This window comes from Phyllostomus hastatus, unplaced genomic scaffold (assembly GCF_019186645.2).
Source record: "Phyllostomus hastatus isolate PE091 unplaced genomic scaffold, TTU_PhHast_1.1 phas_scaffold_93, whole genome shotgun sequence".
Lineage (NCBI taxonomy): Eukaryota > Metazoa > Chordata > Mammalia > Chiroptera > Phyllostomidae > Phyllostomus > Phyllostomus hastatus.
The window spans coordinates 27562052-27575290 of record NW_025334042.1 but is presented as its reverse complement, the minus strand read 5'-3'; the positions used below and the strand labels follow the sequence as shown (position 1 = coordinate 27575290).

Sequence of the window (13239 nt, the reverse complement as noted above, 5' to 3'; positions counted from 1 at the left end):
GGAATATAAAATGGGGAGAAAACCATCTTTTCAGTAATGTCTGTTGGGAGAACTGGGTAGCCATATACTTAAAGAATAAAATTAGACCCCTATTTTACACTATAAGCAAAAATCAACTCTGAGTAGATTATAAAGCCTTCAGTATAAGGTCTGAAATTTTAGCAGTCCTAGAAGAAAACCTAGGTGGTAAGCTGCTTGACATTGGTCTTAGTAGTGATTTTTTGGATTTGACACCAAACACAAAGGCAAGAGAAAAAAAAGCAAATAACTAAATAAACAAACAAATGGGACTATATCAAATTAAAAAGTTTCTGCACATCAAAGGAAATCATCAACAAAATGAAAAGGCAACTTACAGAATGGAAGAAAATATTTGCCAATCATATATCCAATAAGGGGTTAATATCTGAAATGTATAAAGAACTTAAACAATTCAACAGGGAAAACCCAAAAAATTCTATTAAGAAATAGTCAAGAGAACCTGAATAGAAATTTTTCCATAAAAGTTATAGTACAAATGACCAACAGGTATATGAAAAGGTTCTGAACATCAGTAAGTGAAATAGAGAAAGTACTGTATGATCTCACTTATATATGTGGAATCTAAAAATGGATTCACAGGAACAGAGATGAGAAAGGCAGTTACCCGGGACTGGGGCAGGGGGGTCAGGTAAAAGATGTTGGTCAAAAAATACAGACTTCTAGCTACAAGATGAGTTCTAGGGATCTAATGTACAGCATAGTGATTATAGTTAATAATAATATATATTTGAAAGTTGCTAAGATATCTTAAATGTTCTCACCACAAAAAAGACATTGTAATTATTTGAGGGGAGGCAGGTGTTTTCTAACGCTATGGTTATAATTATCTTGCAGTTTTAAAATGTAGGTATATATCTCCATTTTATAGAAAAGGCTCAGAAGTTAAATAATTTCTTGAAGGATATAACTACTCTTCACTACATCATTTTTTCCATGTCTTACCTTCCCAGCAACCCAAAACATGTTGAAAAGATTTATGGTTCTAATCTTCAAAACTTAAAAATTTTGAGGTGTTACTCTATCTGTTCTCTATAGTTAAGAGATTTTCTTCACTAACCCCATACTCTTACTATTATTATATCTATTTTCTTCTTTACTTTTTGTTTTTCTGTCTTTGGTATGTTTGGTTTTTCAGCAAGAGTAGTATCACTTGGCAGTCTGTGCTGGTGTTCAGGGTACAGCTGTTCTCTGCCTCAAATGGAAAAGAGAAAAAGGTGTCTTTGTGACAACTTCTGTCTTTAGAACTTTCCCAGAAGTCTGGGCATTATAGAATGCTAGGCTTTGAAGAGGACAGGTTGATTGGATTTTTTGTTTTTTGTCTTACTCTGTCAAGAGTGCTTTACCCATCTGAAAAACTGGCTTGTTTTTCTTGTCATAAAGAAATCAAAGAAGAGTAAATAGTACTTGCTCATCCATGTCACTCTGATTATTTAAATTATGGTATATGAAATATTCATTTCCCCTGAACTAGAATGCCATATAGATATAAGTTACACTATAACATTTTATGGCATATGTTAAAAAATATTTAGTGGGAAACAATGATAATGGATTTTAGATATTTTTGTCTGGACAGTTTATGTAGATGTTTGTATTTTTGTCTTAAGTTGGAATCAGAATTTCAGAATTTTAGGTTTGTAATCATTTTATATATTTGGAAAGTGCAGCCTCCTGTCATCTTTTGCCCAGAGTTACATGGTAGCTGTGGAAAGCTTTATTGCCTAGATTTCCTGATTTGGTGGAAGAATTTTTCTTTTAAACATTATGGCTGCCCTCATGTAGGGAAGTCAGGGGCCTTTGTTCAGAACTTATTTTCTGCTTTTAAAAGTTAGGTTTTTTAAAGATTTTATTTATTTATTTTTAGAGAGAGGGGAAGGGAAGGAGAAAGAGAGGGAGAGAAACATCAATGTGTGGTTGCCTCTTGCATGCCCTCAAATGGGGACCTGGCCCACAACCCAGGCATGTGCCCTGACTGGGAATCAGACAGGTGACCCTTTGGTTCACAGGCCGGACGCTCAGTCCACTGAGCCACACCAAACCAAGTAAAAGTTTCGAGTGAGTTTTTCAAATATACAGATTTAATGATGGATGAGTAGAGGATTGAGTTATAGAAGATTTTGCTTCCTTTATTATTGGAGATAACTTACAATGTTTGTTTTGTCTTTATAACTTTCTCTTCAAAACTGATACCACCAAAAAGTGAGGCATAATTTTTTCTTTGATACATTTGTACATATGTTTTTCTTTTAACTTTAAAAAAACTTTTAAACTCATTACTAAGGAATAATAAAGATATTATTTATACATTTTTAACTTATGTATGGGGCAGGCCTTGGAGTTAGATATTTATGCTTCTTCGGTAGCTGTGGAATCACTCCACATAAATGCATTGCTACTATCTTCCAGTAAACATTATGGATGGCACTCCAGTAGTTTGGTGAATCGAATAAGCTATGGAAGGAGGTCAAAGGCCTTTTTGTTCCAGAAGACCTAGTTTTAAGTTTCCAGCTCAGCACAGTAACTTTGGGAAGTCACTGTTTGTTTTTGACATTCAGTTTCTTGGTTTATAACTTGGGTAATAAAGTCTACCCTAGCAACCTTCATGGAGTACCATTTAATTAAAAAAAATTTTTTTGGTTTTTATATGAAAGCATTTTATAGATGGTAGTGTATCATAACGGGGAATACTGGCTCTTCTATCTGGAGGAGATATTTTTGGAATCAGTGATGTGACTTTTGAAAAGAGGTGGGGACAAGATTAGAGGTGAAGGGACTGATTGATGAAAATGTACACTAGTGAAATAGAATGGAATCAGGGAGTTACTATAAAGGTCTAAGGAAAGAATTTTTCTAATTTGTGTCTTACAATTTTTACCTCTTATTCTGTAACATAGGTTTGTAAAAGGCATTAGGAGAATCATAAGTGATCTAAAAATACCTATTTTATTTTCTTCATTTTTATATTGATCCCATGAACTGATTGATTTTTAAATATGTTTTAGTTTTTACAACAGATTTATAGCAATAAATATGGAAAAGAAAGAAAAACTAGAGTACCAGGCACTGCTTAGATGCTTTCAGTTCTGTTCACTCTCAGTGATTCTCACAACTACTTTGTAATATACTGACTATTGTTAATTTTTTAAAAAATTTTATATAGTACTATATTAGTTCCAGGTATACAACATAGAGATTAGACATTTATATAATTTATAAAATGATCACCCCAGTAAGTCTAGTAAAAATGAATATTATTAACTCCTATTTCATAAATGAGGAAACCAAAACTCAACAATGTCAAAAATCATTTGCCTGGCAAGTGATGAAACTGCCATTGTAACCCATGTCTGTGTGTAACTCCATATCCCATTTCTTGTTCAGTCTTGTCTATTGCTGAGGAAGGGAAGTAATAGTAGTATCAAAAAATGAAATGTAAGTCTATTGATTTTGTGTAAAGAGTAGGATTTATATAAATTATTACAAATTATAAAAATAGCATATCTGGGCTTTTCTTTGCATTAATTAGTAATTTACCTTGATGAGGTTTTGGCATTATTTATTTCATTGAATATAATTAAAGATAGAAATTTGAAATCTAAAAGATGTTTTGTATGTTCTAAATACTATTAGTATATTAGTTCATTGTTAGTGTCTTTTGGTTTGTTCCTCAGATGAATTTCTGAACTTTTATATAAATGGAATTAAGAGATCTTGTCTATATGTCCCAAAGGAATTGCTATGTAAAGAAATTCTATGTTGAATATTTTTAAAAAGCAAATAAAGCATGTACTTGTTCTCTATATGTATTTGAAGGCTTATATGATTTTAAGTTTAAGTGGGATGTACTTCTTAATGTATTTGAAGTTTAAAAGCCCTTGAGAATTGTATCAGGACTGTTCTTTTGTTTTGGTTAGGTGTTAGACAAATCCAAGTTCCTAAATGAAAAGGAACATGCTGAAGCTGCAAGCAAGTGGGCTGCTGAAAAGCTAGAGAAGGCAGATGAAAGTAACTTACCTGAAATTTCTGAGTATGAGGTAAGGCATAATTTCTCCCTTATGTTTCACATTTAAGAGTTTAGTCTAGATTTTAAATTATGGGCAAAAAATATTTGGTTCTAGTATTTTAAAATATATTTGGGGAAAATACCCTTATGGATTATTAAAATGTATCACATAGTAATAGTATGAATAAGAATGATTGAATTCAATAATTCTGCTGTGTCAGTGCCTCCAGTGGTTTAGAAGTGTCACAATAGTATAAATATGAATTAAAAGGAAAATGCATTATTTAATGCTACTTTTATAGGCTTTGTTGTTAAATGTATCTCTAGAAGTTATGCTAAGCCACTAGTCATAAATGAGTCAATTCAAATAGAAATCTAATTAGACTTTGAGTCTTGGACTGTATTTATGTTGTATGTTCTAGTCTATGTAAATTATTTAATAAATATCCCAGAAATGAAGTTATGCATTGTTTGGGCTACTATGACCTTTGATGAATTTGGAGTACCAGAAGATTAGAGTGTTTTTGGGACCTTAGAATACTGTTTCTGAAGTGTTTATGTTATAATGATTGAAAATGAACTGAAAGATTTCTTTATAACCTATAACATCTCTAGTAGGGAAATACAGATGTTTTATAAGCAAAATTAAGCTTGAGGATTTGGTGCTTGAGGAATTATTTTGACATGATAGGCAGAGAATATAAAAATCTTTCTACCATGACAAATTATGTTTCTTTGGAAGGGATTTATAGCTTTTCAGTATATTTTGGATGCCTTTCATGGAACATCCTGATAAAAGGGATCAAGCACTGGAATTTGATATACAAATTATATACCTGCATGTATCTTCATAGACTAGGAAAAGATTCTTTCCAAAATAACTAACGTACATGGCTCCTGGAAAGGACAAAGCAGTGCTGATCCTATCCATACTTATGCAAATGGAGACTTTCTTATTATTTGTAATTTAAATATCAATTATTCTTAAGTACGTCATGGTTTTCATGTTATTATAGCTATAAAACAATATTTGTACAGATTTTTCAGTAAATTGTTCAAAAACATCAAGCTGTTCCTCTTTGGTATCTTTCTAGTACTATTTAAATGCATGAATAATACAGTGATGCATTTAATATGGTCATTTTGCTTATTTTCTTTGATAATTTAGAATAATGGTTTTTATATTAGTAATAGATATAAATGCTTCAAAATTTCTATTTAGGACAACTAATAATTTCTCTCAGGGTACTTAAAATAAAAAACTTTCAAGAACACTACATTGTTGTTTGTTAAATACTATATCTTCAATTAGCAAGGTTTTTATTAAGATACACAGGGTCCGGCATAAGTAACACCCCCTTTTTTAAAGTTACAAAATCATAAGCATGTAATCCATAACATAACAATATCACACTCAAGCACACCATATGACATTTTAGGTAAAATGTTCAAATAGAAATACAAATTATGACACCCATATTATTACCTTACCAACCACACTCAAGCGGGCCTTACTTCTGCTGTACCCTGTGTTTATTCTCCCTTACCCACCCCCATCATTTTTTAATCTCTTAAATTAAATCATTGTATACCTTCCCAAGAATTTAAATATTCTACTTAATTTCATTTATTATTGCTTGACTGGATTTTGACTGAATAGGCAGTGACATTGGATCTAGAAAGACTTTTTTAAAACCTCCTTATTTTTTTTTATAAAACATGCCCAGAATTTCCTAGATTTTGAATTAATGAAAAGTAAGTAACCCTAAAAAAATCTGTAAGGAGTGTCAGATCAGATATGATCACTGTTGAACCAGAGGCAAAGGCAGAGTAGAATGAGATAACTTGAGTATGTTTGTTACTTGTTGTATGCCATTAATGTTGAGAAGTAGCACTAAGGTCATAGCATTATGTAAAGTACTTTTCAAGTTACACTGATATTTTTCATGCTGGAAATAAAGCAGTTGGAAAATTTTTATTTTATACTGTTTTTTTTTATTGAAATATTTTATATTCTGTTTTTTGTTGAAAAGTTTAATTCCACCATATTGTATTAACATTTTGCTCAGATAGTTAACATTTGTTCTTGGGTGGTTGTTAAATAATTACTCATTTCAGCAATCCATGCTGTTTGCAATACAGACTTTTGGAGAATTTTGACCTTGGTTCTGTAAACTCATATCTGATTTGAAAGAATAAACTGGAAGGAAAAAAGAACTTTAGTGCTTGGAAAGAGTTTGGTATAGAGCACTGTGTGGATATGTGTGTGTGTGCATGTTTAAATTTAGTTGTGACAGTATTTTATATTAGCTGTTTAAATGATTGTGTACTTCAGAAACATTGTGTAGGTTTATTTTTATGAGTAGAGAGAGATTAAACATTTAGGTTTCCACTTTCTTTTCTCTTGCTGCCACCAATATAGGTTTAAGCAGTTTGGTTGGGAGACCAAATAGTTTTTAGGTGAGGTCCAATGAAATTAATGATATGTTTAGTGATACACATAAATACTGAGGAATGTTGTAGTTCATTCTTCTGATTAGTTTTATAATTTTACCTTGTGGCCACTAATAGAGAATTTCCCAAAGTATTTGATAAAATAGTAACTCTGAAGGGTCCTAATGGTCTGAGGAAGGAAAGAAAGATTCTTTTAGCCAGTGTGTTTGGGAAAAGTTAGGTTGATTGTGATTATTCAGCACTTTCTAGAGAATTTTAATATGTTAATATGTTCAACTGTGGTCTGTGAAAGGAGGATGAATAATAAAATTTGCATAATTTATCAAACATGAATTTTTTTTCACAGTACATATTTTAGGATTAATGTTTTAAGGCACGTTTCAGAAAATAATACTATACTGGCTTTCTCATAGTTGGTTTAAATTCATCTACTCATGTCACACCTGCATTACAGACACCTAGCTGTCAAGGAGTTTACAGTCAAGTGAGTTTTGTAGAGATATAATTTACTCTCCTAAAACAAATGGCCAAGAGACTTTGCTTTTGGCGATCAGAATGAAAAGCTAATTATTTAAAGGCTATTAGAATGTCCCAGGAGAACAGGATGTTTTTTGCAGTAGAAGATAATTTAAACATTTTTATTTAAGTATGAAAATGTGAATTATATTTTTTCCACATATAAGGTGTCATTTTCAGGCCCTGGATGGGTAGCTCAGTTGGTTAGGGCATCATCCCAATATATCAAAGTTGGAGAATTGATCCCTGGTCAGGGTACATACAAGAATCAACCAAGGAATGCATAAATAAGTGGAATAACAAATCAACCTCTCTCCCTCTCTACCCTCACTCTCTCTCTCTCTCTTTCCAAATACCAATAAGTAAAAATAAAGTGTCATTTTCTGCTCTAGTATCTCTGCTTATTCTGTCCCCAGTGAAGAATGCCCATCTTCATTTTCCTCATTCACATTCATTCAGTGAAGTCAGCAGTGCTTGAGATTACAAAACTCAAAATCTTTCTTGATTCCATGTTTTTCCCCTTCCTGTGGTAAACTTTTATACCATTTGTATTTCACTGATGACCTTATATTAAACTGCTTTATTAAAGCAGTTAATTTTACTTGTCTAGTTCTGTATATTGAATATGCCTCAAAGCACTTATCTTGTTTTCCCTACAGTACCTTGGATTTTATATCTATTTAATTGAACTGAATTTAATTCTTAATAAGCTTTCTCTGAAGTTTTATTGAGATATAATTGGTATGCAGAACTGTATAAATTTAAGGTGTGTAGCATAATGACTTTTATATATATAAATGTATTGTGAAATGATTACCATAGTAAGTTTAGTTAATATCCATCATCTCATTTAGCTACCCTCCAAAAAGAGAAAAAATGTATTTTCCCTTGTAATGAGAATTCTTAGGATTTACTCTCTTAGCAACTTTCAAATATACCTTAGGTCAGTGTGTACATCTCAGTACTATTTATCTTGTAAATGGGAGTTTGTAGCTTTTGACCATCTTCATTCAACTTCTCCCCCCCTGCCCCCACTCCCACCCTGGAGGTGCAGAGTGTTTGAACATAAATCTGCTCCTTTTTTCTATTTTTTTCTTTTTGAAGATTCCACCTAAAAGTATGATGATACAGTATTTGCCTTTCTGTTTCTAACTTTGCTGTTTCTTACTACTGCTAACTACTTGACTACTAGAAGTCAAGAACTTCTGTCTCTTATGTTCATTAGTATATCCATTGCTCCTAGAGCAGTGCTTGGAATTTATTACATAGTAAAGTTATGAAGAAATGAATGAGTGTAATTAAAGTAATAGTCTTTCCTCATTTAATTCTCATTTTATCAAGTGTTTTTAGTTAGTAAAATAATTGGCTGTAGGCTTTTTGTGGGATAATTCATCAATGAATTGTTCTAAAATATAAGTGATCATTATTGCTTTTGGGGATTGTTTTTATTTATTTCAATAAGTTCTTATGCCACAGAAGCAAGGTAGTTTCAACTTCTGAAAATAGAGCCCTTTTCCATGTTCCTTTTAATACAATGTTTAAGTGTACACACACCCCTCAGTTCCAATTGGACCTTTTTTCTTCAGTGTTTCTTAAATAGATTGCTTAAGGAATAGTTATAGGATAGAACCTTCTGAATGTGTCTTAATATAACATGAAATGTAAATTTGGAATGAAATAAGCCTAGAGATTTTTGTGTTACCTAAAAATTTTAAAGTTACCAAGTTACCCTCTTTAAGTCTCCTCACATAATGAAATTGAAAGCATTTTCTTAAGACAGGTTAAATTTAGCACGTTCTCTTAATATATCTGCCTGTTAGTGCCTATGCAATTCATTTGAAATGCTATGTTCTTTAAGAAAGCAATTAAAGATTTCAAATTCTTCTTATTAAGGCGGGACCCACAGCACCACTGTTCATTGACCAGGCAGAGGAACCTGAGTCAAATACAGCAGACGGCATAGAATTATTTGAAGACAGTCAGCTAAACAGTCGCTCTAAAGCAATAGCATCAAAAACCAAAGAGATTGAACAGGTAAGAATCCAGTATCCTTAGGGTACATAATCTTATGTTCCTGTCACTTTGCACATGGTATTTGTAGGAAATAGTTATTGAATAAATACTTTGAAATTAATTTTAAAAATTATAAAAATTGTTTGATTTTTTACCATTTGATCAGTTTAGATCCTGACCCTGTTTATTTATTTATTACTCTAAATAAAAAGCAAGCTTCTTTTTTAGAGAATGTTAATATGCTAGTTAGTATGAAGTAATTTTAAAACTATTAAAATTAATAGGGATGGCTAAAAATATTAAATATTCTAAAATATGAGCATATTTTTTTAATATTGGGATTACAGATGTTTCTTATGTTTTTCATTATACTTTTAAGCATTTTTCAAATATTAAAGAAAAATAAATGATAGGTATTTAAATCTAATTTTAATGATGTCATTCTTGAAAGTTAGGTTCTTGTTTTTAATAGATTAAATAGATTACATAAGGAATAGCACAGGACAAAACCTTCTAGCTATATCTTGTGTTGAATAGGTTAAATAGTTTGCTTACGGAACAGTTACAGGACAGAACCTACAGTGTGAAATATAATTTTGGAATGGAGGAAGCCTTGAGTCTTTGTCTTATTGAAGATTAAAAAAAATAGTTGTCATTTTTTTCTTCAATCCTCCTCACTATGTTCATTATGTATAGCAAAATTTAAAGTGTTTCAGTATGGAAATACTGCCTGCCTCATAGGGTATTATCACTTTATGAGGAGTAAATGAATAAACTGTAAAAGAGCTTTATACCAGGTAACATGTTATACAAGGGTTTGCTTTTGATGTTTCTCTCCAGTGCCTTGAGTAAATGTCACTATATTGTTATATAAGCTTCTAAAAACTATTGGAAATTAAGAACAGAATTAAATCTTTTCTCAAGGTGTTGTCCAATTCCACATCAATTAAAACCTGTTTGCCTTGGTTGGACAGGAGAAGACATTAATTAAATTCTAGGTGTGGTTGTACAGCTTATATTGATACCACCCTAATGGCTAAAGTTAAGAACATGGATAGGAAGTTTGTCATGTAAACAGTAGGGTTTCAAAATGGAGGTGATCAGGAGCATCAGATGCTTGGAGGAATATAAGGAAAATGGAAACTGGGAAAATTTTTAATTTGATGTGAAGATGGGTTGGTGCCTTTCAAGATATCAGTTAAATGAGAGCATAGATAAAAGGTTTACTCACAGAATGTATCTTCAATACGCATATGAATATTATTACCCTGTATGAAATTACTGCCCTTCTGTCTTTTTACTCTGATTTATTTTTCTTTGTGGCTTTTTTTGCTACTTGACATATGTTTTTATTTGTTTGCTTATCTCCCCACACCATGATGGAAGCTTCATGAGAGCAAGGACTTTGTTACTACTTTATCTCTATTACTTAGAACAGTGGCATGTAGTGGGCTCACAAGAAATATTTGTTGTACAGATGATGGATGGAGTCATAAACCTAGAAGTGAACTTTGACATAGGCTCTGAGTCATTTGAAATCAGACACTGCATCTTACCTTAACCTGACCACTTCACAGAGTGCCTAGGCCTGGCACTTAGTATAAGTACTTGATAGATGTTTATCAAATCAGTGGTTTAATATTATTTTCCTTTTTCACCTCATTTGCAGTTCTTTAAAGGAGCTTCTCTTAAGAAAATAACTGGTTGAAAAACCTGACTAAATAACAGGGGAGAGAGTATTATTTTGGGCTGTGGCTTTTTAATATCTGTACTATCTCATCTTGCTATTATTCATAGTTGATGTTCTCGATCTTGAAAAGGTGAGTTGCTAGTCAGATGTAGAGGCTAGGTTAGCATTATACACAAAATATGAAACCCATTAATTTTTTAAAAGATTTTATTTACTTTTAGAGCGAGTAGAAGAGAGGGAGAGAAACATCGATGTACAAGAGATACATTGATCAGTTGCCTCTCACATACTCCCAACTGGGGACCTGGCCTGCAACCCAGGCATGTGCCCTGACTGGGAATCTAAAGAGCAACCATTAGGTTTGCAGGTCAGTGCTCAATCCACTGAGCCACACCGGCCAGGGCCAGAAGTTATTCTTTATAATTTTTTCATGTGCTTGAAGTGCTTTTAAAAAAGAATAATAGCCCCAAACAAATCAAGCTCAGAATAATGTAAAAATGTAAATTTTGGTGTAATACTTGAGCTGCTTTTTCTTTCTGTTATGTCAAGTAAGTATGTAAAGATGAATTACCACATATAATGTTTTGAGGGTTTATATAAATCAGATCCTTCAGCCCTTGAGTCCCAAAAAGTCATTAACTTGTGGCAGTATTACAATATAAAATAAACTAAGTCTCCAGGTCAAAATTTGGTATAATTCAAAATGCCTACAAATGCAGTGATTTGATGTTTAAGGGCATGTGTATGGAGGTATAGTGTTAGAAAATATGTTCTTTGTCATATTTTTGCCATCTCATCCCTGTGCATATAAAAATTTGGTAAGACTGAGGGTACAGGTGCTTTTTGTCAAAGCTCCCAAGATTATGGTCAGATATGGCAGACCACTGTCTCAAATCCTTGAGCCAGAAGACGTCAGGTTGTATCTGAATATTGTGTTGCTAGAGATTGTCTGAATCACCCCATTTTTACTTGAATATACTTCAATGGATATCATACATTTCTTTTGCCACAATACATTTAAAAAAATTAGCCTCCTTATACTTTGGAATTCTGTAGTATATCATTCTCCCCCTCCTTTTCCCCATATTGACTCCTCTTAACTAATTTGGGCCATCTGTTATATTTAATTATTGGGATCGTTTTCTTGCTTCCTAGCTTCTGAACTTAGGCAAATTTCAGAATTTCTCCTGTTCTTATAGTAATTCCTGGAGAGTTTAACCCACAAAGGTATGGATGGTTCATATTCTGGTTCAGGTGTTTGGCATTAATCCCTTGACTGATATCTTTCAAGTCCTAACATACTTACTGTTACTGAATTATTTAATTTGAAAGTACATCTCACTACTTGATATTTTACCAGTGAAGAATCGTGTCTTTTAACAAATTGTTAAGTTGAATGAACCACACAAATTGAAATTTTCCATTATTACATACCCTTCTTCCATCTACTGAACCTCCAGGGATAAAGCAATATTTACTTTAATTCTTTGGAACTTTCTTGTGTTTAAGATTTGCAGGATCCTTCATACTTTGATAAAATTGTGCCTAGCTATAGATTCTGTTTCTTGGGGTCCTGGCATCTAATGATGGTACAAGTTTCTTTGTAATTCCCCACTGATATTACAAGATCTGTATTTGATTCCCTGTCTTCCACTTCAGATGGAATCAGATAATCTGAGTAGATCTAGAATATACATATATAATATGCATATGCTTGTTCTGCCTAGCAGATCTTTTGCCTAAGTGTCAGGGTAGCTAAAATCCTCCCAACAAAACAACTACTAAGGATAGTTAGTATGTGGCTGGAGTTTATTAAGATATTTGACTGTGTGTGTGGAAGATTCTCGAACCAAGAATCTTCCATCTCTTCACCCTCAAGGCTCAGTACTTAAATCATGACTCTCTGCCTTTGTTGTACATCTGTAGAGCTTCTTTGATTTCTGCTATAAATATTCTGGTAAGTGGGTTATTAGAGCTTCACAAACTTTAATATGCACATAAATCACTTGGGGAGCTTGTTAAAATACTTATTCTGACTCAGCAGATCTGGGATGGATTTGAGATTGGAATTTCTAACAGTGTCCCAGATGATGATGATTCTATTAAGAGTAGTCTGTGGACCATATTTGGAGAAAAGGAGTTGGAAGGAGGTGACTTTTCTTACATTCTTCTATAGTTTACACTGTGCTAAAAGGTTGAAAACTACCACCTTACTTTTATGTAAATTAAATAAGTTCTAATTTATCAATTTTAAATAGTTATTATTTATATACAATAAAATGCATAAATCTTAAATATTCATTTGGATGAGTTTTGACAGTTGTTAACACTGTAACTATCACCCCAAACAAGTATTTCTGAACATCTTTCTTTTCAGTTATGAATAGTTGATTATACTGACAGTAATAAGGATTTAGTTAGGAACTAAAGTTACAGTCATATCTCAGAAGTATGTGCTCTGATTTGGTTTATGTTAAATATCCTCCACCCATCCCTCGAAGGCTATATTTTAAGTAATAAC

At 32.4% G+C, this 13239-nt stretch overlaps 1 protein-coding gene across 6 annotated transcripts in view; it reads left to right on the top strand.

The window, feature by feature from the left end:
• The window catches only part of PPHLN1 (periphilin 1), a 103625-nt gene that overhangs the window by 56676 nt on the left and 33710 nt on the right, over positions 1–13239 (top strand). For all 6 annotated transcript variants that reach the window (XM_045829221.1, XM_045829219.1, XM_045829218.1 and 3 more), the window contains 2 exons: positions 3957–4076; positions 8909–9049. In XM_045829221.1, coding sequence (XP_045685177.1) covers positions 3957–4076; positions 8909–9049 — 261 coding nt within the window. The remainder of the gene's footprint in view (positions 1–3956; positions 4077–8908; positions 9050–13239) is intronic.